We start from the raw sequence: 27,287 nt of genomic DNA, 5'->3' as shown, positions 1-27,287 counted from the left end.
TTTGGTTGGCGCGTGGTACAGTTTTGTCTGTCTGTGTGGTGCAAATTAGCAGTCGTTGTCATTGTTGTGTGTGTGTTTGTGCGAGTTTTATGAGGCCTGCGTTGCATTACAAAAGATGCAGAGGCAGGTTTATGGCCTTGGATGAGCTTATTTGACTTGATCAGCTGACCATTATGCTGTCATGGTTTGACTCAGTGGGGGCGAAAAAAAAGTCCACTGAGCAATTCTCCCTATTGGCTAAACATCCAACATGTGGTGAATTTTCATTCTGTTCCTTTGACACGGGGTACCACCCACCAGCTTAATACGCGTGTGGGCAACCAGTGATATACGGGAGCATTCCCAGGGGAGCGTTCATCTGAATTCCCCTTTAACTAATTAGGAAGGAGGGTCAACGGGATGGCTCGGGACGAAGCACGTGAATGCGGGAGTCTTAATTGAATGAAGGCTCCTCCTGTTCTCAGATGTTGTAAACAACAAGGGTTCAGTTACCCAACCCACTTGTCTTCTGCTTTATTATCCGTGTGTTCACCTCAACGTGACACCCTCCCATGTAAACCCCAGACTGAAATCAATCAAACGTAACGGGATTAGCAGCTCCAGCAATTCTACCCGTCGTCCATGTTCCTGGCCAGCCCACGCAGCAGATTCCTGATGAAGCATCCCGCTTCCTCAAACTCTGGCTGATCTGTCTCTCAGCTGCTCCTAAATCAACCTTATGGGCCATTTTAGAAATTACTCCCATCAGGAAGTGCATGCATTCCCTTTTCCTTCATCCGTGCTGAGAAAAGTGCGAGCGAGCGTCAATAGCTGCTGATCCTTGTTATTACCGGATTGGCAAGTTTGAGAGGAATGTTTCAAAACTTGCACAATCTGGCTCGCCCCGATGATGGATTGGCATTTGTGAGGATGAGGTGCAAAATGCTTGTGCTCCTCCTGGAAAGAAGTGAGGTTTATTATGGGAATGCTGAAAGCATCCCACATGTTATTCGGATTTTTATTCTCCTCACTTATTTGCAGAATTATTTGCAGAGAAACAACTCCCACATAATACTTCCGATTTAAACCGTTCAAATTCCAACTTGCTTCAAAAATTCACGCCTTCCGGGGTATATATCATCTGATTCCACATTACTGACAGTACTCGCACAATTTAACGTTAAATATCAACTTTCCCCCATTCATTTTCAATGGGACTTTTTTTCTCCCTTTTCATGCACACTTCCATACATACAACTGATCATTATTACCAGCTCTCTGATACTGCTCAGCGGCACACTTGGTTAAGTGCATTGTCCAATGGCCAGGAGGTCCTGGGTTCGAATCCCACCTCTGACTGTACGTTGCAAATATATCCATGGCAATTATGCTTAGTTATATAACTGTATACCAACTGACTATCATATCAGGAAATGCATTACAATTACACTGAAATGATTAAATGCAAGAAGAGTCCTCAGAAGTGGGAGGCAGACGTGCTAACCAGTCATGCACTGTGCCGCTCCAAACCAACATTAACTGCAAGAATTTGTTTTGTGCATTTTTCTTTCCATTCACACAAAAAAATCAACTCACCCCAAGTTTTAATATAATTGAGTTACTCTTATGTTTGTCCTGCATATCATTCTAAATTGGCAAAAAAAAAAATATTATGCCTACTCATGTTGTATAATGTTGGATCTGAGTGGGAATTTTGAGTTTTTTGACCTCCAACCAGCAAAAAGTGAATATAAAAAGCAATTTTTTTTTTCCAGAATTTTTTTTCAGTTTCATCTTTTTCCGGAGAATTTTTGGGGGGTAAAAGTATATATTTTTTTTATCATTAAAAAAACGTTTTTCTTTATTTTATTTAATGAATTTAATCAGTTGAGAATCCATGTATAAATGAGAGAGAGAGAGAGAAAATAAGTAAATGCCAAAGTTTACAATGCAACCAAACAATTTTCTTTTGTTTCAAATCCATCATGCTTAAAGGCAAAATCCTAAAAACAAATCAATGAGCCAATAAGATAAAATAAAATATTCAGCGCCATAATTTCCACTAAAACACAATACGGGAACAACACTTCTAGTGAAGCAACACATTAAAAAAAAATAAAAATAGGCCTGATGAAATTATAGCAGATCATTTTCATGTAACACCTTTTGTAATGATAATCCCCTAAAGCGCTTGTCATAAAGCCAGGAGTGAAATCTGCCTCGTGTCAGCGTTTACAATGAGAAGCACTTGCGTGATTAGATGTCTCTGCGATCAATGCCGCCTCTTCTGACCATCATTAAGACTGCTCTTAACAGATTACAGCCCCCTCCCTAACACACACTGCCCCCTTCCCATCCTCTCTTCCTTGCTCCTCCTTTTCTTGACACACAAGCATCACGCACGAGGACCGGACTCTTAATTTCATCATTTGAACTCCATTTTTGGACACGTGGAGCATCCGATCGCTCTGTCAAGTTTTGGCTTGATGATGCGCTGATTACGTGACAGTGATATGACAAACTAACGGCAGACAAAAGTCAGATGCTAAAAGCAATGGACCGGCTCGCCATCCTCTGTCACGTCATGATTTTATATTTCAATCCATCAGCAGCCACCAGCCTCATTACAGGTAAGACTCACACACAAACTATTTCTAATGTCTTCTACACAAGCTCACTTGTGGATCTCTCTTTTTTGGGGGGCGTTCGACTTAAATGGATACTCGGCTCTCAAAGCGGATGCATTTGAAGCGAGAGGTAAGCAGCCAAGAATGTGTGGATGTGATGTGCAGTCACTTTATTTTTTCACAAAGAAAATTTTGAAAGGTGAATTTAATTATTCATTCATAAAAACTTCAACTCTACACTTTTCATTATTCAAGTCTTAACAGCTAGGTATGTGTTTTGCACTTTTGATTCTCAAAAATACCATTTGCTGCATTACTCCACAAAAGCACAAATATCTGCATCACCAATTGGCAGAAATGATGACATCCATGTGCATTCAGCTACCAGTTCGATCATCAAAGGACAATCTGCGTTTTGGTCATGCACTTTGACCCATCAGCAAGGCTTACTGCAGCTGTGATGCTGAAGGCTGCCGAAAATGTAATCACTGCATTGACCGGGCATCGAACCCTCGTCTCTCACATGACAGGCGAGAATCATACCGCTGGACCACCAATGCTTGTGATGCAGTGCCAGTGTTATGAAAATTGTAGAAATCCGTAATTCAATAGGAGGACACCTAATGAGTAAACACAGGTATGTCAAACTAATATTATTTCAGGGCCTACTTTCACCCAAATTTGATCTCAAGTAGGCCAGACCAGTACGTTCGTGGCCTAATAATCTTAACTTAACGACGGACAACCAAATATTTCCTTTTTTGCATCAAATCCTGAGTAGCAGCCAAATTTCAGAATGTCATTGAAGTGGTCATCCGTACAGTGTATGCTATTAGGCCACTTCTAAATATATATATATATATATATATAGGTTTGGGGGGTGGGGGGGGTAATATTCCAAGAAAATCCTCACAATTTACGAGAAATAAACTTGCAAATTTGTGATATTATAAAGTGGAAAATTTGCGAGAGAAAAAAAGCTTAATTTGCGAACTCACAAATTTGTGAGAAAAAAACTCAGAAACTTAGAAAGGTAGAAATTGCATGTAGGACGTAGTAAATGTAGCTAGTAGGTACACTTACTTACTTAACTTTTGCAGCCATGGGTCTTCTGTGCCTCCTCAAATTTGCCACTTTATAATGTTGCAAATATTAAACTTTTTTTTTCTTGGAAATTTGTGAGTTTTTTTTTGTTTTTTTGTTTATTTTGTTACGGTGTTGTTGTTGTTTTTTTTTTTGCAATTTTGCCATTTTATAATGTTGCAAATATTCCAGATTTTCTCCCGTAAATTTGTGAGGTTTTTCAGTGAAAATTTGACACTTTATAATGTTGCAAATATTCAAAATTTTTTATCCCATAAATTTGTGGTTTTTTTTTTTTTTTTTTTGCAATTTTACCGCTTTATAATGTCGCAAATATTCAAGTTTTCTTCTCATAAATTTGTGAGTGTTATTTTTTATTACAAATTTGCCACTTTCTAATGTCACAAGTATTCAAGTTTTTTTCTCGTAAATTTGTGTTTGTTTTTTTTTTAAATCAGAATATAACCCCCTTCTCTAAAAACAATATTACGTTTTTACGTGTCCCTAAAATTAACAACAACAGTTTCTTTTTTGTGAAAATTTGCAGTATGTGTTCTGTCGCCATCGGGCCAGATCGAACTCTCTCTCTGCCTTTTCTGGCCCGCGGGCCTTATATTTTACACCTTTTATAAATCGCACGCATACCTGTGTGTGCAGGTCAGCGCGTGTGCAAAGCGGGCGACGGCAGGCCATGCTACAAGCTGGCCTACTTCTCCGAGCTGCGGCGGAGGCTGAACTTCGGGGAGGCCGACCTGGCCTGCCGCCGCGATGGCGGGCAGCTGCTGAGCGTGGAGTCGGCGTCCGAGCAGAAGATCATCGAGCAGCTCATCACGGAGCTCAGGCCGACCGACGGAGACTTCTGGATCGGGCTGCGGCGTAACCACGGAGATGAGGACAGCAGCAGCAGCAGCGAGTGCTCGTCGCAGTACCGCTGGCTGGACGGCAGCGAGTCGACTTTTAGGTGACAGATATGTGACCAAACATTTTCAAGTTTTATTTTTTTCTTGTTTACGTTTACTTTTTTCCTATAAGAAATACAGGAATGTAATGATGATGTCATGGAACTGCAAGGTCATTTTGTCCATTGGACATCTAAATAGGTCGTCATTTCATTTCTCTCCTATCAGCGTTCACGCATGGCTTCTAATGGAATTGCAATTTTTTCATTTTAAATATACTTCTCAGTACATATTCGATGATGGTATTGCACCACTCCCAAATGACGGCCCCTAAAATGCCCATTGAATAAGATCAATAGCTCTCTCTCTTAAACAATTACAGTAAAAGTGAACATTAGAACCCCAGAGAGAGAAAGATTTATTGCAGGGCCGCATTGGTTTTATCTAAGCGGGCCCAATAAAACGGATCGCGGTGGCCGTTTTGAGATAAATGACAGTGGCTTTTGTGTGCGTGCAGAAACTGGCACTGGGATGAGCCATCATGCGGCTACGAGGTGTGTGTGGTGATGTATCATCAGCCGTCCGCTCCACCAGGCCAGGGGGGCGGCCTTTACATGTTTCAGTGGAATGACGACAACTGTGAAACCAAGCACAATTTCATCTGCAAATACACAGCAGGTAGACCTCGCGCGCACATTTGAAACACATGAATATGATACGAGTCTTACGACTGTTTTTTTATTTTATTTTATTTTTTATTTTTTGCTCTCGCTAGACAATTCAGCTGACGCTTCTCCTGCAAATTCCACACATGCAGGTAAAGATGCAAAGATGTTCCTTTATTTATTTATATATTGTATTATTAAAGAAAAATAATGACATTAAAAGAAAATATCAGCAAAAAAAAAAAAGATTTTTCTCTCTATTGTAAAGTTGAACAAATACCAGTTTTTATCCATCCATTTTATCCAATCACAGCTTGCGAACGTCACTGACCAAACTCAGTAAACAGGTGAGTCTTGACAACTGTGATGTCATTTTCAGTTGACAGCAAGTGACAAAATGGCCGCCCCGCTGAGATGGATAAAAATAGACGGATATTACTGCTTAATTCATATTCATCAAACACAATATTAATCAGAATAAATGTGAGCGCATCGAACAAGATTTTTTATTTTATTTTAATTGTTTATTGGAATTTTATCGGAATTTTATTCGGCCTAAAAAAAATCCATACCAGTCGGACTCTATTCATTACGACCATCTTCCAAAATAGCAAAAAACATAACAATTCTGAATTGTGGCTTCATATTTGCGTTTTAAAAAAATGTAGAGACATTTCAATGTATCGTATGTCATCTAATCACACATTTTTTTAAATGTTTTGATTTGGAATCAAAATGTACAGTGCATTTTTAACTCATCTGCTCTTAGGGAAAAATCACGTATTTTTTTTTCACTATGCAATTTTATCATTACAGACATTTTCCCCTCATCTGTGCCATGGAATCCAAGTGACCACAACGCGAAAAGGAGCACAGGTTAACTCACTGAATTTCCTTCCTTATATTTTTCAGTTCACTACTTTTATATCGAAATGCTAATGTGATGTAACATCTTGTTTTTTTCCATAGCCCTGAATGTGATCTATATCATCATCCCCACCATTCCGCTCATTCTGCTGCTGCTGACAGTGACGGGCGTCTGCTGCTTCAAAATGCTCGTCGCACGGTGAGGATCCGATAGCTCTGACCCGCCAATCAATGACCGGAACCATCTAGAGGGAGCAGCGCGTGCGGGCTGAGCACGCAAAGTCTTCAACATGAATTCAAACATCAATCGTGGATGCTTATCGATCGCGGAGCAGATTATCTATATATATGCATACGTGTTTCATACCCTGATTGACCTCATCAGTCCTGACAGTGAAAATTTGTTTTGTTTACGTAAAGAAAAGTGTTTGCACCAAAGCTCTTCTAAGTGGGGTACACGCACAGGACAATCTTGCACATTTTCTTCCTTCCGGTCAGCAAAGCTTTTATCGTAAATTTGGTACCTTAATCGACCACTTTAATAACGCCATCAATATGACAGAAACAATGTAACACTGGTCCCGAGTTATTGTTTGACCAGCAATCAGTTAGCTAAATTGTGACCCTGGCATTAGCCATCTATCTTTGTGGCGTTTAGAGTAACAGATGACTTAGATGTTGTAATTGTTGTCTATCATTCATCATCAATTTTCTTATCATTCTCTTTCCCCTAATTTTATCAAAAATGATCATTTTGAATCCAAACTATATGGGTCAATTTACCCCAACTTTCTAGGTTGTTATATATATATTTATTTTTTTTATTTTTGGGGGGTCAAATTGACCCAAGTAGACGATCTGACCCAAATTTCTGGGTAGTTATATATAAAATGAGCCAAATTTTGACCCAAAATTGGACCAAATAGTGGATCTGACCCAAATTTCTGGGTTGTGTTTATGCAAATTTATTTATTTATTTATCCGACCATCCATTTTCTTCATCGCTTCTTCCTCACAAGGGTCGCAGGAGTGCTGGAGCCTATCCCAGCTGGCTTCGGGCAGTAGGTGTGGTACATCCTGAACTGGTTGCCAGCCAATCGCAGATTTATTTATTTATTTGTTTATTTATTTAGTTATTTGTTTATTTATTCATTTACTTATTAATTTTTGCAAAACAACCTAGCAAGTTAGACAAAGTTAGCTTTTTTTCAGTTTTTTTGCAAAACAAAGTGGACGATCTGACCCAAATTTCTGGGTTGTTTTATTCCAAATTACTCGGTACCCAATTTTTGCCCCAAATGGGGTCAAATTAACCCAAGTAGAAGATTGGACCCAACTTTTATGGGGATTTTTAATACAAAATTACTTCATGATGTTTTTAGTTTGTTTTTTTTGAGTTTTCTACAACTTTTACCTTTTTTTTTTTTTTTTTTTTTTTTGTATGGGCCATGGGTCCGTTTTTGACCCCCTGGTTACCCCTTTTTTTTTTTTTTACCCTACTGTTTTTAGAGTGAAAACAAACTGAAATTGAAAATGCAAATTCTCAAATATAAAAGTCATCATCATTGTTCTGCTTCCGACAGGCGAACAAAAAAGCAGAAGTCCGAGGTACCCAGGACAGAGCCGAGCGCCCGGCCCAGCCCAACCCCAACTGACGTCTACAATGTGATTCGCTCCCAGAAGGACGACGACTTGGTGTCGGGGCGCCCCCACACCAAAAACACGTCCTTTCTGTGCTCGTCGCCCGACACGCCCACAGGGGATTACGACAACCTGGGGGGCCGCGACACCGAGAGCGGCTTCGTGACTCTGGCCAGCACCGAGAGCTGCTTCCTCAACTTCGACCTCAACGACCTCAGCCTGGGTCGTCGCGGTACGCGCGACCTCTACAACAGCAGTTTGGGCCGCCCGGCCAAGAGGGACGCGACCGACGGGGGTCTGGCTCGACACGGGCAGTTTTACGAGCGCAGCCTAGGCCGCCGCACCACCAAGAGCGAGCATTTCGGAGGCGGCGCATACGGGGATCACGAGTTGTTTGATGACATCGTGGCAGCGAAGAGGGACCTCTACGAGCCCAAAGTGGCGCCTGGGGCTCACGCGGTTAAGGCGGACTTGTATCAGACCTACAGCAACAATGGCAACGGGGATTCGTACCAAAGCATCCTGGGAACGTACGGGAGCCGCAAACCCTACCAGCCCACGCTGGAGAGCTACAGAGGTGGTCTGAATCTCGACGGCGGAAGGAGATACTTAAACGAACAACATTGGCTCGACAGTGGGAAGTACTGACGTGGACGTGAGTGTGTGTGCACTGTAAAGTCTGATGGTGGATGTGGATGGTAAATAAAAAGCTGCATGATGTTTTTATGGGGCAAAAGAATTGGATAAGCTTAATATAAACAACACAATGCATCCAAAAAGCCTTCACTAGCTTCACTTTTTGCACGTTGTAATCAATCTCACTGGAGCCTTCCACGTAACGAGGCACTCAAAATCACAGTCTTAAAACGCATTCACTGCCATTGACGGAAACACACGTCAAAAATCCAATTTAAATGGACAGGCAGTGAATGAGTTAAAAAAAAATAAAATAAAAATCTTCACACTCTTCCAACAATCTGTGCGCTATGCATGCACTTGTGGCCAACAACAAGGCACTCTAAAGTGGCCACACACAGCTGTCTATTGGAAGGGAAGATGTATTTTCGGGATGCAGGCATAGCTAGCTAGCTTTTAGCTAGTTTCTATAGTTTTATTGGAGTCCAACTGTAGTCAATTCACTGGACATGTTAACTGGAATTTGTACAATTTTCCGGGATTTAAAAAAATAATAATCTATTTCAGAATAAGGCTGATGCATAACAAATGCAAAAAGTGAAGTGCTGTGAATACAGATGCACTAAAATCACATTCTATTTTGACGTTTCATTCTTGAAAATGTTGTGATTTTATATTGGCGTTCTGGAAAAGATTGAACATTGTGATGTTGCATGCACTGAACAAACTTGAAGTGTGCTTGAAGCACAGTTTGATTTTTGTAACAGTATACCAGACAGTGTTGTGTGTGATGAGTGGAAGCCTCAAACATCACACAGCGTATTAGTATGGCATATTTGGTCTCTGCTAATGCATTCTGATTTCCTTGCTAAAAAGCCAAAAATATACTTAAAAAAATGACTTGTGCATTGCATCTGCATGATCTGTTAACGTCTCACTGGCGTGCTGTGATTGTAAATTCACATTCATTGGGTAAACTGCAAGTGTTTGTTTTTAGGGTCGTAACGCAGGAATTCATGAGTGGCTGAATCGATCCATGCCCGTGAGTGTTGAGGCCGCTTATTAATAACGCAGCATGTTATTGAAGAATGTTCAACTCTGCTGATATTTGTAAAGATGTGTGTAACGTCGACAGTGCTTTGTATGTTTGTTAAGTAAATAAACAAATCAGAGGCGGTGCTGTTATTTTATTGAAAAAACAGAATGATTGCGTTCACAGTCACATTTTCCTTTTATTACCCGTCAAAATTAAATTAAGCGTCCATTCTCACCACTCATAACAAATACATTTAGTAAACATTTTTCATGACATGATTCAATGAGGACTTTTCTTGCATTCAGGCCACACTTTAATGTCCAGTATGAGGGGAAACACGGATGGATATGATCAACATCCAAATAACACAGACAAAAACAGGATTACTGCCAGTAAACACCCCTTGGAATTGTTTTCACATGCACGCACACGCCCACACATTTGACGCAAGGTCCTTAAAGGGTCCATTTCTTACACAGATATTTCAAAACACGCACGCACACAGCAGCTGTGTCAAGTCAAAAGGTAAGGATGCTGTTGTAGCCGAGGGCCAAAGGTCAGCCGTGGCCGCGCGCACGCGGCTGCTTTTGCCGCCGCGGTTTCAAGATGACGTAGCGTCTGTAGCTGGTGTGGTGGTCGGAGAGGAACGGGATATAAAAGGCTCTGAAGATCGGCGAGGACCTAGGAATTGGACACGGCGGCCATTTTGAGATTGATGTAATTTCCTATGGACACGCTACTAAAACTAGCTTAAAAATGTGAGGATATATAAGTAAAGTAAAATGAAAATATACGTTGTCTGAGTGTGGAATACCTGGAGGCTTGGAGAAAAGGCTTATAGGCAATAACGTTCCACTCCTCTTTGTTGGCAGCGTAGCGTGGTTCACGTGGCGTTTCTTCTTCTGTGTCGAGGTCGACCAGGTAGTGGCAGTGTCGGATGTCCACCTGCACGGTGTTAACAAAAACACATTCCGCCATGTCACGGACTGCTAATAGAGACTCCATGAGGGAGGTGAGAAGCACGTCTTACATATCTGCTGGGCTCCTCCAGATTCTGGTCGTTCATATCGGTGGGTATGATCTGCGTGGCATGAGGGCCCGAGGCGTACGGCTTGGGGAGTTGACCTTTGAACTCGCTTTGGATGAAGTGTAGTTGCCAGCTGCAAGATCACAAACAGGACAGTTGTTTATCCATGTTTCTTCTAAAAATAATCACCATCACCATCATTGATGGCCTAAGACGTCAAAAATCCATTTTAACTGGGCTGGCAGTGAATGAGTTAATATAAAGTTACGTGGTAATTATTTCACTTTTCGAAGTAAACTAATGAGAAACAATTATCGTACAATGCTTTACTCTGATTAATCGAGATGTAAATACATGTTCTATTGCAGTATTTACTCTCAAGTGTACTTTGATGCAACAAACTTTGCTCTCTTTCTGTTTACTTCATGTTGTGATCATTTTGGCACCAAATCAGAGTAGAAATGTCGGAATTGACTGTGGTCTCTTTTGGAACTGAGCTTCAGAACTGCGATGTGGACGTGCTAACCACTAGTCTGTCGTGCTGACAATGTGAAGACAATTGTGATATCATTTGAGAATCAAAATGAACAATAAATTTCCATACCTACTGTCTTGAGTCCTTGTCACATTTGGTGCATTTCTGGCTTCAGAAGTACTGCAGGGTTATTATTATAGTTTTGGTATTTTCATTTTAGTTCATTTTTATTTCGTTTTGAGTTTTGCTTTTGTTTTTTTTTATTTAGTTATCGGTAGCTTTAATTAGTTTTCAGGGTGGTTCTGTTAGTTTTTATTAGTTTAATTTTTTTTTTTAAATGCTTGGTTTTAGTTAGTTTCAGAATGTTCGTTTTAAAAAGTGTATTACTTGTGCACAATATTTAATTCATTCAAGCCCAAAAACGTGTAAAAACGTTTTTAATACTTCATCAATCACTCCCAAAAACATGTTTACATGTTTTTGCTTTTTTTTTGTTTTTAATGCTAGAGCATACAGAAGGCCTTGATGCAGCTTGTGACATGAAGAGGTGGCTTAAAGCAATGGTAGTTATTAAAATCATGGCCAGCAGGTGGCAGCAGAGTATAAGAGATCAGCCAGGGGCATGTTGCAACAAGCTCTTTTTGTCATTGATGAAACTTAGCTGTATTCTAATGCTAATAGCTGCAAAATGGAAACAGATACAATATACATTTTTTTTTCCTGATGAAAGAAGATACTCTAATCTTTCTTTTTGTAGGTTCCATGTTTCTATAGCAATGGAACACAATGTTCTGTGGGCCTTGCAAAATCTGTCAAAAGTGGGTTTCTTCAATGAAAATGGCTGGGAGTCAGTAAGTTAATAAACATTATGCTAAAATGAAAAAATGTAACATTTCTTTTCTATTGGCTGCTGCTAATTGACGTCACTTCTGTGTGACACACTTTCCAACGTCCTTATTCTGGTTAAAATTTAAATAAACATACTTAAAATCACATTTAAAATCATCCCCAAAGGCCAATGTATTAAATTAATAATGGTAACAAAGACTAAAATGAAGGACACTTTCGCTATAATTAATTTTAGTTAATGTAGAATAGGCTTGTCACAAGAACCGATACTTCGGTACAAGATTCTGAAAATGTGACGGTACTGCCTTTTCTACAATACCCGAAGTATCTTTTGTGTTGTTTTGGATGTTTTTTGTTTTGTTTTGTTTTTTAAATCCCACCGCACTCCCACAATCTTACATCATGTAAGCTGTTTTGGGGGGTTTTACGAGCGCTTATCTGGCAACCCACGCAATCACGTGACTACCCTGACGCTGCGGCAATAAGGAAGTAGAACCACCGTCAGTGCGTGCAATTAACATGGCCCGTTCATCTGCGGCGGCAGATGCCTCGCGATTAGTTGAGAAGAAAAACGACAAAAGTCGCGTATGGAAGTACTTTGGATTTGAGGTTGATGAAGAGGGATCCTGTATGCAAAAGATGCCGAAAACCGTTTCCAGACGAAAGGGGGACACATCCAACTTAGCGAAACATTGACAACCAGACTTCGACCAAGAATTGAAGGCGAGTTCATTTAAATTCCAGTGTTACCATTGTTGCCTATCAAAACTAATAACGTTCGTATGATGACCCCACTTGCTTGGCGAGGTAACGTTAGCGTTATGTTCAGTCTCTTCTGTCCCGCATAATAAAGTTTGGAAATATTACCGGGCAGCTAATTTACTGAAACACCTAAAGTAACATTAAACAGCCCTGAAATAATATATCAAACGTTATTCGTTATTCCGTTTGTTTGTGTGTGTGACTGTGCTGTGTCCGCGTGAGGCTACGTGCTGAAACTGGTTGGTAAATAAGCACAGTATGAGATTTTTATTTATTTATTGAATGCTACAGGACTGTCTCAGAAAATTGTGATAAAGTCCATTGTTTTCTGCAATGCAAATAAATGAGCAAAAATGCCATGCATTCTGGATTCATTACAAATCAACTGAAATATTGCAAGCCTTTTGTTATTTTAATATGGCTGATTATGGCTTACAACTTAAGAAAACTCAAATATCCTATATGAAAATATTAGAATATTTCCTCAGACCAAGTAAAAAAAATATATATAAGCCATAATCAGCAATATTAAAATAATAAAAGGCTTGAAATATTTCAGCTGATTTGTAATGAATCCAGAATGTATGACATTTTTGCTTAGTTAATTGCATTCCAGAAAATAATGGACTTGATCACAATATTCTAATTTTCTGAGACAGTACTGTACATGCACTGTGATTAGGGGTGTGAATTGCCTAGTACCTGACGATTCGATTCGTATCACGATTCACAGGTCACGATTCGATTCGATACCGATTAATCCCAATACGAATTTCTAAGTCGATTGTTGCGATTTTTTTTCATTCAAATTTAGAAAATACTAATCAGTAAGCTTGTAGAGTGTAAGATTTATATGAAAATGTATTATTTATTTATCTGAAATTTCAGTCTTATAGAGGTTGTAATTTGTTTCATGTTTGAACAGCATTGAAATAAAATATTAAGGCTTAATGTTCCGTTCATATAACATTCTTCCATGCTCAAGGTGTGAATCCTAAAAAAAAAAAAAAAAAAAAAAAAAATCGATTTTGCCGATTATTGAATCGATTCGAGAATCGCGCGATGTAGTATCGCGATATATCGCCGAATCGATTTTTTTTTAACACCCCTAACTGTGATGTTTATTTTATATTATTTTAGTCTTTAATACTTAAAGATAGCCTGCTGTACATGCACAGTATTTTATTTTTTTGGTTTATTCTATTGTTTAATACTTTAATACACAGTATTTTATTTTAATGCTTTAAAGCTACATGCCAATTGGTGGGTTTAAGCACACAGTGTTGTTTGTTCAGGAGTGTATGTTGAAGTACAGTGGATTTATTGTTTATTTTATATTTTTACTGTGGTATCGAAATGGCATCGAGAATCGTGGAGTTTCAATGGTATCGGCATCGACTACTAAATTGTTGGTATCGTGACTATATTTTCGTAATTTTATTTCCTTAACGAAATAGTTTTTTGAATTTTAGTTTAGAGGTGGATTCAATGATGTTCTCGAAAAATGGAAGCCAAACATCTGTTCGTCACGTTTAAAAAACGGTGCATGCGGAAGGCCATTCTACCGTCATCATCTTCATCAGTCTCTCCAGCCGGCCTTGCTTCATACGGATGTGCTCTTGCGGCTCTCGGCTATTTTCAAAGTACGCTGTCAGCTCGGCGGAACTACAACGAGGAATGGCCAAATCTGAAGCTCACTACACGAAGCTAGCTATATGCTACAAACACTTGAAGTGCGCATGCGCGGCCCCGGAACGAGCACGCACGACGTCGTTAGGCATATTGATTGACAGGATCGAGAAACAATCGCTAAGATGATCCACCCGGAAGATGCAGCCGCAAGAATAAACCCACCTTTAAATTTGTTCTTTAGTTTTCTTAAATTAAAATAACGTTGGACTACTAACTTGTTGGGAAGAAGGAAGCTGCTGGGGAAGCGGTACCACTCCTTGCCCACACACACGCTAACCGGTCTGCCTTCTGGGACCGAATGCAGGGTCGTGTCCTTGGCGATGCGGAGGAACTCTGGGTATAGATCCAGGGGGGCGTGGTAGCCTGTAGGGAGGTAACGAGAACCCATAAAATCAACCATGAGATGCAAGGGAGCTCACACGTGGACACACGGCCACCTCTGAAGAGGGCGACGGAGCGGGAGAGCGACACCGCGGCAAAAACCACGACGGCGCTAAGCGCCAGCCAGTTGGAGGAGACAGTGTAGTGCTCCAGTCGGTAGCGCTGGAACAGGAAGTGATAGCATTTCTGCAGGAAGGAAAAAAATGTCAATTTTCATCACCGTTTGGGGTACAAGTGGAAGCGCACCTGTAGAGCCGAGAGAGCCACGGCGCCGCTGAGGCAGATGAGGGGGTAGACGGGGAAGAGGAATCGCTCTTCTTTGTGGGGGCGGGTGAAGAAAACCAACATCCACAGGTACATGGGGGACAGGGTCAGCCAATAGGGACGGCCCAGGTTCTGCACTGCAGAAAACGCGTGCGGCTACATGAGCAGCTAGCATCAAAGCTAATTTGAACGCTCACTCACCATTAAACTTGTGCAGCAGCGTCTCCATGAGAGCAGTGAGCGGCAGGGAAAAGAGCGCCAAAACAAACACCAGGTTGAAGTTCAGGGCCCCGTTCACAAAGTAGAAGTGCCACGGCTCCGTACCTGGGAAGAAGCCCAGACACATTGCGTCATAACGGGGCGGCCATGTTGGCCAAAACATTAAGATACATTCTTGTCTGCAGGCGTCCCCAGTGGGGCAGCCAAACTGGACAAAACATTAGGTACACCCTGGATTCTTGTCTGTAGGCGTCCCCAACAGGGTGGCCATATTGGACAAGGCATTAGGTACTCCCCAAATTCTTGTCTGTAGGCGACCCCAATGGGGTGGCCATATTGGACAAAACATTAGGTACACAATACACTATACAATATTGGACAAAATATTAGGTACACCCTGATTCTTGTGTGTTGGTGTTCCTTCCTTACTTCCTAGTATCCTTGCATCGTTATTTTTTTTTCTTATTCCGCTCTTTTTCATCGTTCAACTACTTCTATATTTCTCGACTGATTCAAACCAGTCCAACTTTAACATGTTAAGTTTATTCCAGGGCATTGTACATTATTTCATGTCAATAAATATCACCCCACACTACTGGATATCAATCCACATGACATTATTCAGCCCTTCTCAAAAACTGCATTCTGCAGTCTGGATCTCACTATAGGTGGTGTGTGTGTGTCTCATATGCTTAAAATACTTGTACGGGAGGAAGCTGGAGCACCTGGAGAAAGTTCACTGGCTATTCGAACCCTCTTTACTTTGAAACAGATGTGCTAACCACTAGTGCCATGTGCAGCCCACTTTGAGTCAATCAAGCATGTGTTGTTGGGTACAAGCTCCCTCTAGTGCCCCAAAATGGTAATACAGCTTGAAAATTACCTTTTGGTCATAAAATAAATGTTAAAAAATAAATAAACGCCTTCTTTAAGGTCAGTTAAAATGTCGTCGAATGGGCATGATGCGAATGTTTACACACGATACCTGTGTGTGTTAATTACCATAGAGATCGGGCCCATGTGGCGTGAATACATTATAAAGTAGAATATTGAGAGGGGCCACCACCAGCTTGCCATAAAACAAAGAGTCCACTGCCACCAAGGGACCCTGAAAATGGATGAGAATTCACATGTATTCAAGTTGAACTGATTTTTACAATAATTTATACTGAAAATGTGCTCTCAAAATATATATATATATTTTTTTTTTACCAGCAGTAGCAGCAGAGCAACAGCAGACCAGGTGATAAAACTCTTCCACTGTCTTTTTATTACAAGCAAGTCAAAAGCAATTGGCACCCTGCAAAGAAAACATACCAAAATGGTTAAAAAAAACAACAACAAAAAAGATTTAATTTCCAGTTTATAAATAAATAGACATTCCGGTCAATGACAGTACCCAATCAGAGCAGAGAACGGCCAGCCGACAATGGTTCCGGCGGCTACGCCCGCAACAGCTAACGGCGTGCAGTCCTGGAACCACCCCGTCATGGCGACCAGCGTCGTGTACATGCAGAAGGAGGAGGGCAGGAATGCTGCAGGAGGGAACGAAACAAGGATGAGGAACTACAGCAGCGGCAACACAAAAAAAGAAAATCCGGATGAATTTGAGCAACCTGCAGATGAGGTGAACATTCCGGTGCTCAGGACGAGGAAAGCCAACATCAGGCGGCCCACATGTAAACCGAATTTCTTACAAACGGCCCTAGAGACACAAAGTTATTGTTAATCACTGATGCATTAGTACGTATCTGCACACACTGAACAGCTCATTAGGTACACCTGTGTAATCTACATACAATACAAGCCACTTAAGATCATAAAGTCAGGTTTCATTATAGTTATATTTTAGATGAAGATAAATAAGGTTAAAAAAAAAAAAGATTTGGGGACCCTAATTTATTATGACAATATTTAGTTCTGCTTTGCAAGTGCAAGACAGGCAAGCAGTGAGAATAGAAAGCCAAGGAAGAATAATAGTCGTGCTTTTAAAAAATATGAAAACAGTGAAGAAAATGGGAGGTCAAGCTTTTTTTTTCACTTTTTTTTTTTTAACTTTTAAATACAAGTATAATTGATAGATTGTTTATACAAAATACATGTTTACATTACACAAATATAAAGACAAATACCTAACATTTATTTTAGTATTTAAATTCAAATACCTGATTTCTATATTTAAAAAAACAATATTTGGATTGTTTATGTGATATTCTAATTTGTTAAGATGGTGAATTTTGGGTTTTCATTAACCGTAACTTAAAACATAAAAAAAAAAAAAAAAAAAATACATTTAAAAAAAAAAGCAACACTTTACTTTTCATATAATCTATATGTGACAAAATTCTGCACTTAATTCCCTTTAAAATGATATATAATACATGATTGTAACTCAAAAATTTACAAAGTTACAGCAGTTTTAATGTTGGAAGGTTGAAATTGCTAGTTTTGAGAAAAAGGGCTTTAAAGTTTTGCTAATTACATCTTACAAATGACCATAGCAACCAGTACCTCACTTGACTGTTTTTCCCCTTTTATTTTACTTGGAAAAGATAGGTGACAATTGTCCAATTGTATTTGAAAATCAGTTGGTGATTACAATTGTTGCTATAATTAATAACAGCTAAATATTTAGGAATTAATCGTTTCTAAAATGGGACCTCCTGAACTTTTAATTGATAATTCCAGTCCAAAAAAAAAATTAAAAAAAAGCAAGCGAGCCCAAGTGTTGGAATGCTCAGACGACCGTAAACTCACTTGTAGAAATAGAGCTCGCAGACACAGCAACAGAAAGCGAGGACACATCGTACAAAGTAAAACACCAACACCTGCAACAGAAGAGCAAACACCCAAGCTAGCTCTTGCATATGTTCTACTGCGATGTCAGTCGCCGAACACTTGCCTTGCTCGTCTGCAGCACATGGGCGTGCAAACAGGCCGGGAGAGCGTGAAGCCACAAGTAAGCGTAGGACCTGATGGCGTACAACGGCGAGTATTCCCATGTTTGCATCCCTGTGCCGTAAAGCAGGTAGTGCATCTGTCAGAAAAAAAAAACAACAAAAAAAGTCATCACAACTATTACGGACATAGCAGCTCAAGACGGATAAAGCGTAATAACCTCCAACATATTTAAAAGAGATGCATTGTGCTTTAGTATTTTTCCCCTTGTACTCACAGGCTCCCAGTAGTTGAAGGTCTCATCGCAGTCGGAGATGTTGCTAAGCAACGCTGCGCAGAAGCGTGCCGACAGCAGGCATTTAAAAGCAGTCGAGCCTTCCGGGGCCCATACCTGCCCACTACGACTTATTGACCTATAAAATGAGCACACATCCCTATAGTTATTAAAGGTCCCTTACAAAGAGTTCCTTCATTCATTGGTTTTCTGTGGCACTAATTCCAACTGACATCATAGCTGCGCATGGCTTGCACTGGCAACATGGCTGCCAAGCTAGCCGAGTAAATGAGTTTACAACAGTAGTCAGTTGGAGCTGACACGATCTGAAACATGAATTCTATTCAACCAGAAATGTATATTATTGATGATACGATGCAATATTTTATAGTAAATCTGTATACAGGGTGCAGACTAAATTTGCCATTGTAAATGATGCAGTAGGGGAGAACGAAGAATGAATGAAGCTGATCAAACTAGTGACGTCAACAATGCAATTATTTCCAAGCAGCAGAGAACGCACTGGGTCATACATTATTGTAAACATGTATTTCTACCGGAGATCGTTGTCATGAAATTGACATCAAAGTCGCTAGCAGGCTAGTACGTTAGCTCCCCTGCCCGAGCTGTCAGTCAACCCGGGGATGGACATGACAACAGCGGCATGTCTACTGTCTCACTCACTCTTGCCGAGTCTCTGTGACTTTACTCTCTTCGCCCGCTTTCTCCTCTTTCGGCGTCCGATTCTCTGCGGAAACGTTGACATTGTTCGGATCTTGTCTGCTGCCTCGTCTGCTACGCTGACGGAGAGCCTTGGCCGCCATGTTTACCAACGAGCCTCCTCCGAATCGCCCTTCGTTCATTTCCGTCATTGCTCGGCTCGTGACAGGTCGAGCTCGGGACACGGACCGAGAGACGCTGATTGGTCAATAGGTGGAACAAGACAGGCTCGTCACACTTGCATTGAAACGTATTATCAAACAATAGACGAGGAAAAACTGACTTTTCGTCATTGTCATCGTCATTTAGGAATATTTTTTTATAACATCTTTTAACTGATTTGTGTTGTAGGAATTTAAATACTGCAACAACAGTGAATGGGATCCAAAACACAAGCATACAGATCACTTCAAGTATTTTATTTATTGTAAACAAATGACTATGTACAGGACTGCAGTTTACGTAATGCATTGTGTGTTTGCGTTTGTTCGTTGTTTTCACCGTGTTGAGCAAATTTACAATTTTTGTATGAAACAAGTTTGTTTACAAACTTTTATTGTTTAATACGCCCTTCTTTGTTTTATTGCATATATTGTACGATGCACTGAACTTACATTTGTCATAATTTTGGCTCAAAGTCTCTTGTTGAGCATGTAAGCAATATGGGCACACCTAATCACGCTATACTGTCGTGTCTCGTTTGACGTTTGAACAAATCAAACGCTGACAAGTGGCTTTTTAGGGGATTTTCACCGATTTACGTCACGGATTTACGTAAATTTGTTCATAAACACAAAGCGGACAGGTTGTTGGCACGCTGGTGACCGCGAACGTTAATTTGCTCTCGTGAAAATACTTCAATTTTGAGCCAAATTTGAGATAACTAAGAGGAAGCAGCTCTCAGGCCGCGAACGTTCCTTTGGTCTCGTGAAAAATACTTCAACTTTGAGCCATATTCGAGACAACTACGATGAAGGTCATCAAACGAAGTAACGGTTTGGTTTTATATTAAACGTTCGTAACTTTGAGTATCTATCTATCTATCTATCTATCTATCTCTTTTACTCCCTCTTTGCCATGCCTTCCATTGTTTTTGTAAAAAAAATAAAAAGAAAAAAATAATTTGTTCATCTGGTCTTTTTATAGTGCATTGTTTATACTTCCTGATTTGAGGTGCTAACAATTAACCATTGAGGTGTTTGGCCGGGCGGCACATATATTAGCCAACACAACTGGCTTCTAATTATTTTCCTCATTATTTTTCCCTCCAGACGGGAACACAGAGGAAATCAACGTTAATATAATCCTAGCTCGCATCCAGGATCTTTGCACAAACAACCACCTTAATTTTGTGGATCCTGTAAGTTAAAAGAATAATTACCGTAAGTACGACAATGTTATACCGTATTTGTTTATTAAACTTGAAGTCCGTGTGTGTGTGTGTGTAGGTCCGAATTTTGGTTTTGTTGTTGAACGGTTTGCCCGACCTAGTGACCACTGTGGAGTTGGACAATCGCTTAGTTCAGTCCGCAGCCAAGCTGATGAGCAAACACCCTGACTATGGCATGCTCGCGGGTCAAATTTCTGCATCCATTCTGCACAAGGAGACGAACGAACCCTTCAGTGGTAAGTTGCACACAGCAGCCACCGTGAAGACAAGCTTAATATTAAATATTCATCTCTTTTTCTTTTTTTCCCTTTGAAGATGTGATGAATGACCTGTACTACGCCGGTTGTATCACGGAGGAGATACATGAGATTGTGCAGGCAAACAAGGAAGTAGGTTATTCTGCTGATGAATTATTAGGGCTGGGAATCTTTGACTGTCTCACGATTCGATTCAGAATCGATTTTCGATTCTCGATGCAAGCGATTTTCGATTCAAACTTATTTGATTGACAAATGATTTCTGCTTCAATTTACAGATATGCACAACATTGTCATGATCTACTCCAGTCTGCTTTGCAAGACAAAATGACAAATAGAGACATTAAAGTGTCTTTTTTTGTTTTGTTTTGTTTTTTGTTTAAACATTTATTAATTTTCTATTGTAAGTGCCTTTTTCCACAAAAACATGTGGGCTACAACTGCCTTTTCCGCTTCTTCTTCATTTCTAATTTAAATCAAATCGATTTTTGGATATTAATATCGATTCGATTAATAAATGAGAATCTCGATTCTTTTATGAATCGATTTTTTGGCACACCCCTATGAATTATGCTTGAGGGTCGCAACGAATACATCTAAATATTAAAAGAAAGTTGCTGTAAAAAATAGTTACTGTATATATTCAAGATGAAGGCAAAATATTAAATGTTTGAAGAATAAATTTAATTTTACATGAAATATGTGTAATAATACTTTAATTGATATATTTACCAATAAATTGGCTGATATTCTGAGAGTAGACAAGTTTTTCAAGAAGAAAACGGAATTTAAAATAATGAAATAATGTTACTTTTTTATTTTAATTTGTCAGGATTTAATGCCGTACATTTTGTGTGAATGTGATGATTGATGATTTGCACTTACTGAGAAATTCCATCTTCATTCTTACAAATACTGTATTACAAATTTATTGTAATGAAATTACAGTGATTCTTGTAAACAGTTTTTTTTTTTTTATCTTGTAATATTACTGATATTCAATACCATGCACTTCTTCCCTATCCTTATGTTATGTTAAAATGTTTACATTCACATTGATTATTCTGATCATTCTCAAACTTTCTTTATTCCCTTGTCAGTAATACTCTCAGATTGATTGATTGATTAATTTCCCAGCCTCTTGACTCTGCCATTGATTACGAGCGCGACTTCGCCTTCGACTACATTGCTTTTAAGGTGAATATTTGCTGGTTAATTACAAGAAATATCTCTCAATCCAACCTTTGGAGCTAACTTTCATCTTCTGCCTGTAGACTCTTGAGCAATCATACCTGTTGAAAATCTACGGCAAAGGTGAGGACTGTTTTTCAAATGAGGCTATTTGCTTTTCATTAATAACAAAGTTATATTTTTGCAGTTTACGAGAGACCACAACACATGTTTATGAGAGTGGCGGTTGGTATTCACAAAATTGACATTGATGCCGCCATTGAGACTTATCAACTGCTGTCACAGAAATTGTTCATGCATGCCTCTCCCACTCTAATTAATTCTGGTACCAACGTGCCACATCCTCCCAGGTAAGGAAAAGTGTGATTAAGGCAGCAACCCAAAAATGTTGTTGAATTTATTTGTATTTTTTTTTTTTACAGTTCATTTGCGCTAACGATGTAAAATGATGACATCAATGATCTCTATAATACACTGAACCTTTGTGGCTTCGTCTCGGCTTCAGCACAAGGCATCGGATTGGCCGTGAGCGGCATTAGCACTACTGGTTCTTACAGTAGTAAGGTGAGTGTTTGACCCACCAATATACACAATCAAGGAACTTCAACAATTATGTATTATATTGAAAAAAAAATAATACTATTTTCATTTCAGAAACGTAAGACTTCTCAAGGGCTGATTTCTGAGCTGCGTTTTTACAACAACATGGCAAGCAATAGGGACCAAGAAAGCAACAAGGTCAGGACAGACATCGAATGCAGTGGTGTCAAACTCATTTTTGAAGGCCAAATTGTGGTTGCAGTTTTCACTCAGATAACGTTTAATCACCTACTAGTTTTGAAATCAGAAGTCAAGGATAAAAATGTGTTCAATTTTGTTGAAGTTCCTGGGAAATTGAATTTTGGTACAGATTTTTCACATGCGTGGATTGCTTATGGAGGCACCGCCAGTTTGACACCTGCAATCTAATGTCTGATAAAACCTACTTAAACTGTAGGCTGACACGACGAGGAAGGTAGGACTCAGACGCAGGGTGAGAGTAGGCCTCAAAGGCTGCAGTTTATTTTCTCCAAACACAAAATCACCTCAGGACGCTCCGCTGGGGAGGAAAACAGGCTCAGGGCACAGGGAATAACAAAAAGCTCTCCGGAGCGGGAGGAAAGGCAAGCGACCTGAGGTGAGAGGGTGGTTAGTGATTTCAAAATAAAAAGGAAATGATCCAACAAAATAAAAGCATCGGCTGGCCCGCCTATGGCGACATGACATCAGCTTGCAATATTTCAGTTGATTTGTAATGAATCCAGAATGTATGGCATTTTTGCTTATTTAATTGCATTACAGAAAATAATGGACTTTATCACAGTATTCAAATTTTCTAATATGCCAATAAATCTGGTTAACTGTTCCAAAATGTTCTGCTTTCATTTCTCTAGGGCCCCGGAGTTATCACTGTGTATTTAGAGCCATGGCATGCAGAGATATTTGATTTCCTGAAGTTGAAAAATGGCGCAGGTAATGAAGAGGGGAGGCTCCAATACCTGTTTTATGCTTTGTGGATCCCAGACCTCTTCATGGAACGAGTGCAGAGAAATCAGGTTCGTAAAAGATATTTTTACATAATTCTTATTAACTCTGTGATTGCCAGCCATTTTCAGAAAAGATCACCTCATAGTAACAGCTGATTTAGAGCATTTTGACTTATGTGTCAAGGCCCACAGAAAATTGTGTGTTGGGACTATGCAAACACAGAGAGCATATACACATAGTATATACACGCACATATGCAACTAGCATATACACGTACATAGACACCTAGCATAATCAACTAGTATAGACACGTACATACGCATTAGCATATACACATAACATAGACACGTACATATGCAACTAGCATGTACAAATACATAGACACCTAGCATAAGCAACTAGCATAGAAACGTACATATGCAACTAGCACATGCATTAGCATATACACAAAGCATAGACACGCACATATGCAACTAGCACATGCATTAGCATATACACAAAGCATAGACACGCACATATGCAACTAGCATATACACGTACATAGACACCTAGCATAATCAACTAGTATAGACACGTACATACGCATTAGCATATACACATAACATAGACACGTACATATGCAACTAGCATGTACAAATACATAGACACCTAGCATAAGCAACTAGCATAGAAACGTACATATGCAACTAGCACATGCATTAGCATATACACAAAGCATAGACACGCACATATGCAACTAGCACATGCATTAGCATATACACAAAGCATAGACACGCACATATGCAACTAGCATATACACGTACATAGACACCTAGCATATGCAACTAGCATATACACGTACATATGCAACTAGCATATACATTAGCATATACACATAGCATAGACATGTACATATGCAAGTAGCATATACACGTACACGTACACCCATCATGGACATGTACATATACACATAGCATGGACACAAGGACCGTTCATCATTCGATAAACACAAACATATGTCACGTCACACGGCCATAGACATAAGACATAGGCGCAAAGACATATTTTTGGCACTCATGGAACTCTATACATTGGGGTGGGTTGAAAAATAACAGTCACGTCACTGCCATCTAATGGCCATAGTTAGTCATTACAGTACAGGATCATTTTAAAACTCAGACCACAGCTTGGCAAGGTTTTACTCTGTAAATTCCCATTAAAAGCGTAGTTTTCGGCAATTCCCGGCGGCGGCGCTGGCAGACAAAGACTTCATTTGATTCTAAAGTTACGTACACCTTCCTGTTTTAGGACTGGACCCTCTTGTGCCCCAGTGAATGTCCCGGCTTGGACGACTGCTCGGGACAAGCGTTTGAGCAGCTCTACATAAGGTGGGAGAAAATTTCAATTTATCAACAACAGATTTCTGCAGTACCAACATACTTAATAAATGTTCCTCAGATATGAGAATGTTGATGGGCTTGCCAAAAAGCGTGTGGTGAAGGCTCAAGACTTGTGGCGGGCCATTATCGAATCGCAGATTGAAACCGGGATGCCTTACATGCTCTATAAAGACTCATGCAGCAAGAAAAGTAACTTGAAAAAATTGGGGACCATCAAATCCAGCGGCTTCTGCGCTGGACTTGTGCAGTATACCAGCAACAATGAGGTATCATGGCCATTTTTTAAATCTTGGTTGTGATTTGATGTGTAACAAATTTTCTCGCATCCAGAATGCAGCGTGTAACCTGGCTTGCATAGCCTTAAATAATAATATGTACATCAAGCCAGACAAGACGTATGACTTCAAGTTCAAACGGCTTGCAAACGTTACAAAAGTCATTGTCAGGGACCTCAACAAGATCATTGACCTCAATGCCTACCCTGAGACCAAGGTACACTGATCTAAATCAATTATCAGTATCATCCCTGTGTTTAGTGCTGAACTTGATGTTACTTTCTGTAGGCGGAGTGCTCCAACACTCGTCGTCGCACACTCGGAATCGGGGTCGTCTTTAGCCGAGTTATTTTGTATTGGAATGTTTGGATGCTGTTATTTGTTTTGTGCTGTTAAAAAAAATAACTTTAAATCAGCAAAAAAAACAAAAACAGCTATTATCATCCAATTAATCAGTCAGGGCCAGTTACGACATGTATTTTTTTGTTTCTTGTTTTGCAGATTCTTCAGTATGACATGTGGAACAAAAGGCCGACTTTTTTGTGGAACTGGGGAGCCTTAAAGGACAAAATATCCAGGTACATAATCCTGATATTGTGACTCATCACAGTCCTGCAATGACTCCGCTGTTTCTTTCAGGCATGGTGTTAAAAATAGCCTGCTTTTAGCATGTATGCCTGCATCTGCCACTGCTGTGATCCTTGGGAGCAATCAGTCTCTTGAACCCAGCAACATCTACACCCACAAGCTGCTCTCAGAGAAGTTTCAGGTAAGCAATATTCATGGTTCAATATTCATGAATTCACCTATTTGCAATTTTTTTTCACCTATTCAGTTTTTGGGCTGCTTTTCCCTTTTGGCCAGAGTATTAATCCTTACCTCGTCAAGGATCTGACAGAGAGAGGCCTGTGGAGCGACAGGATGAAAGACAAACTTTTCGCTCACGACGGCTCCATCCAGGTAACGGTCACGTAACCTGATCTGTTTTCTCTGATCAATCCCGTAGTTTTCAGTCACTGCCAGCCATTTTAGAACATTTCAAAATTTTCAATACCCACGCGATATTACGTTCAATAATTATATATCAACTGAATTGACCAAATGACAATTTTTGCCTCGTCCCGTTCTTTTATAATTGACAGCAGAAAAAATGTAGGCTGTACAAAATACAGATATTACTCCCATGGACTTGGAAACTGTGTTTATTTTGTATAAAATGGGGAAATGATGTCATCTACCGGTGGTTGGGCATCAGTAAAGTTGTTTCCAAGTTTGACATTTACAGTGGAGCATAATCAGATTCTCCCCATCTATCCCCGCTCTAAAAATTATAAGGCACTGAATGAGTTAAAAATAAATGAATTGTGAATTGAACAAGTGAACACAATCACATACTTTATACTGATCACTCACTCAGTCACTCTCACGTTGACATAGGCCATCGAGGAAATCCCAGCAGATCTGAAGAATTTGTATCGAACTGCGTGGGAAATCCCCGAAAAGACTGTTCTGGAAATGGCGGCGCAACGCGGCGCTTTCATCGACCAGAGCCAATCGCTCAACATCCATATTGCTGGGCCCAGCTACGACAAAGTGAGCGAAATGCACTTCCACGGCTGGAAGTTGGTGAGTCATACCGAAGCGAACGCATCCCCAAAGTTTGTCCACTGTAAACTAATCCACTTGTTTTGGCGTGCAGGGCCTCAAAACAGGCATGTACTACCTGAAGACAAAGCCTGCTGCCAATCCCATCCAGCGTCAAGGGAGAAGCAGCATGAAAAGAAAATCCGCAGAGCTCGAAGGAGAAGAAGAGCAAGAAGTGCACCATTCCGGCCACGGCATGTTCGCTCACTAATGAAGACAACTGACAGCCGCTTAAATGACATACTGAAATTTGGCACTTACTCAGGAGTTGGTGCAAAAATTTAGCGCTCATTTTTACTCGGCAGTAAAATAATAATAAATATAACAACTAGGAATATTTTCAAAATGTAATTATTTGTACCTAAGAAGAGGAAATAGTTTGACCTGTTCTGATCCTTCAGTGTATTCTAATACACTTAATAAAACACATTCTTAATAAAACCAATATACATTTACGGATTTGATCGGATTAATTGTGATTACATAAAGCAATGGATTGGGATGATATGCAGTAATCAAATTTGAAGTTATTGTCATTTAAGTTGTATGTTATGTGTTTTTGCAAAAGCTGTTTGCTTGTTTTTCCAATGTGACGTCACTCAGGCATTTAAATAAACATGATGCAAATTA

General features: G+C 39.9%; 2 protein-coding genes and 1 pseudogene across 3 annotated transcripts; 2 read left to right on the top strand and 1 right to left on the bottom strand.

The window, feature by feature from the left end:
• The first annotated feature begins 32 nt into the window (after positions 1–32).
• layna (layilin a) lies at positions 33–9,573 on the top strand. Its single transcript, XM_077505075.1, has 8 exons — positions 33–2,609; positions 2,716–2,736; positions 4,347–4,650; positions 5,106–5,266; positions 5,364–5,405; positions 6,070–6,129; positions 6,223–6,319; positions 7,704–9,573. Exons 1-8 carry the CDS (start codon positions 2,522–2,524, stop codon positions 8,407–8,409), a joined length of 1,479 nt encoding a protein of 492 aa, XP_077361201.1. The 5' UTR covers positions 33–2,521; the 3' UTR covers positions 8,410–9,573.
• alg9 (ALG9 alpha-1,2-mannosyltransferase) lies at positions 9,570–19,201 on the bottom strand. The gene is made up of 15 exons (XM_077505073.1): positions 18,959–19,201; positions 18,278–18,413; positions 18,005–18,139; positions 17,860–17,930; positions 16,719–16,807; positions 16,502–16,637; positions 16,315–16,402; positions 16,105–16,210; positions 15,085–15,207; positions 14,866–15,020; positions 14,676–14,805; positions 14,454–14,601; positions 10,464–10,593; positions 10,248–10,378; positions 9,570–10,114 (listed from the first exon to the last, which is right to left on the bottom strand). Exons 1-15 carry the CDS (start codon positions 19,144–19,146, stop codon positions 9,991–9,993), a joined length of 1,890 nt encoding a protein of 629 aa, XP_077361199.1. The 5' UTR covers positions 19,147–19,201; the 3' UTR covers positions 9,570–9,990.
• Positions 19,202–19,495: 294 nt separating this feature from the next.
• LOC144006298 (ribonucleoside-diphosphate reductase large subunit-like) lies at positions 19,496–27,287 on the top strand (annotated as a pseudogene). The gene is made up of 18 exons (XR_013279772.1): positions 19,496–19,983; positions 20,266–20,354; positions 20,443–20,620; positions 20,700–20,773; positions 21,779–21,838; positions 21,916–21,955; positions 22,020–22,182; positions 22,255–22,396; positions 22,487–22,570; positions 23,266–23,427; positions 24,647–24,726; positions 24,797–25,004; positions 25,069–25,230; positions 25,515–25,591; positions 25,653–25,782; positions 25,878–25,973; positions 26,451–26,639; positions 26,713–27,287. The product of XR_013279772.1 is annotated as a ribonucleoside-diphosphate reductase large subunit-like (transcript).

The sequence above is a fragment of the Festucalex cinctus genome, chromosome 18 (genome assembly GCF_051991245.1).
Source record: "Festucalex cinctus isolate MCC-2025b chromosome 18, RoL_Fcin_1.0, whole genome shotgun sequence".
Classification (NCBI taxonomy): Eukaryota; Metazoa; Chordata; class Actinopteri; order Syngnathiformes; family Syngnathidae; genus Festucalex; species Festucalex cinctus.
Note: the sequence above shows the minus strand (reverse complement) of the source record. Positions and strands in the feature narration are given on the sequence as shown.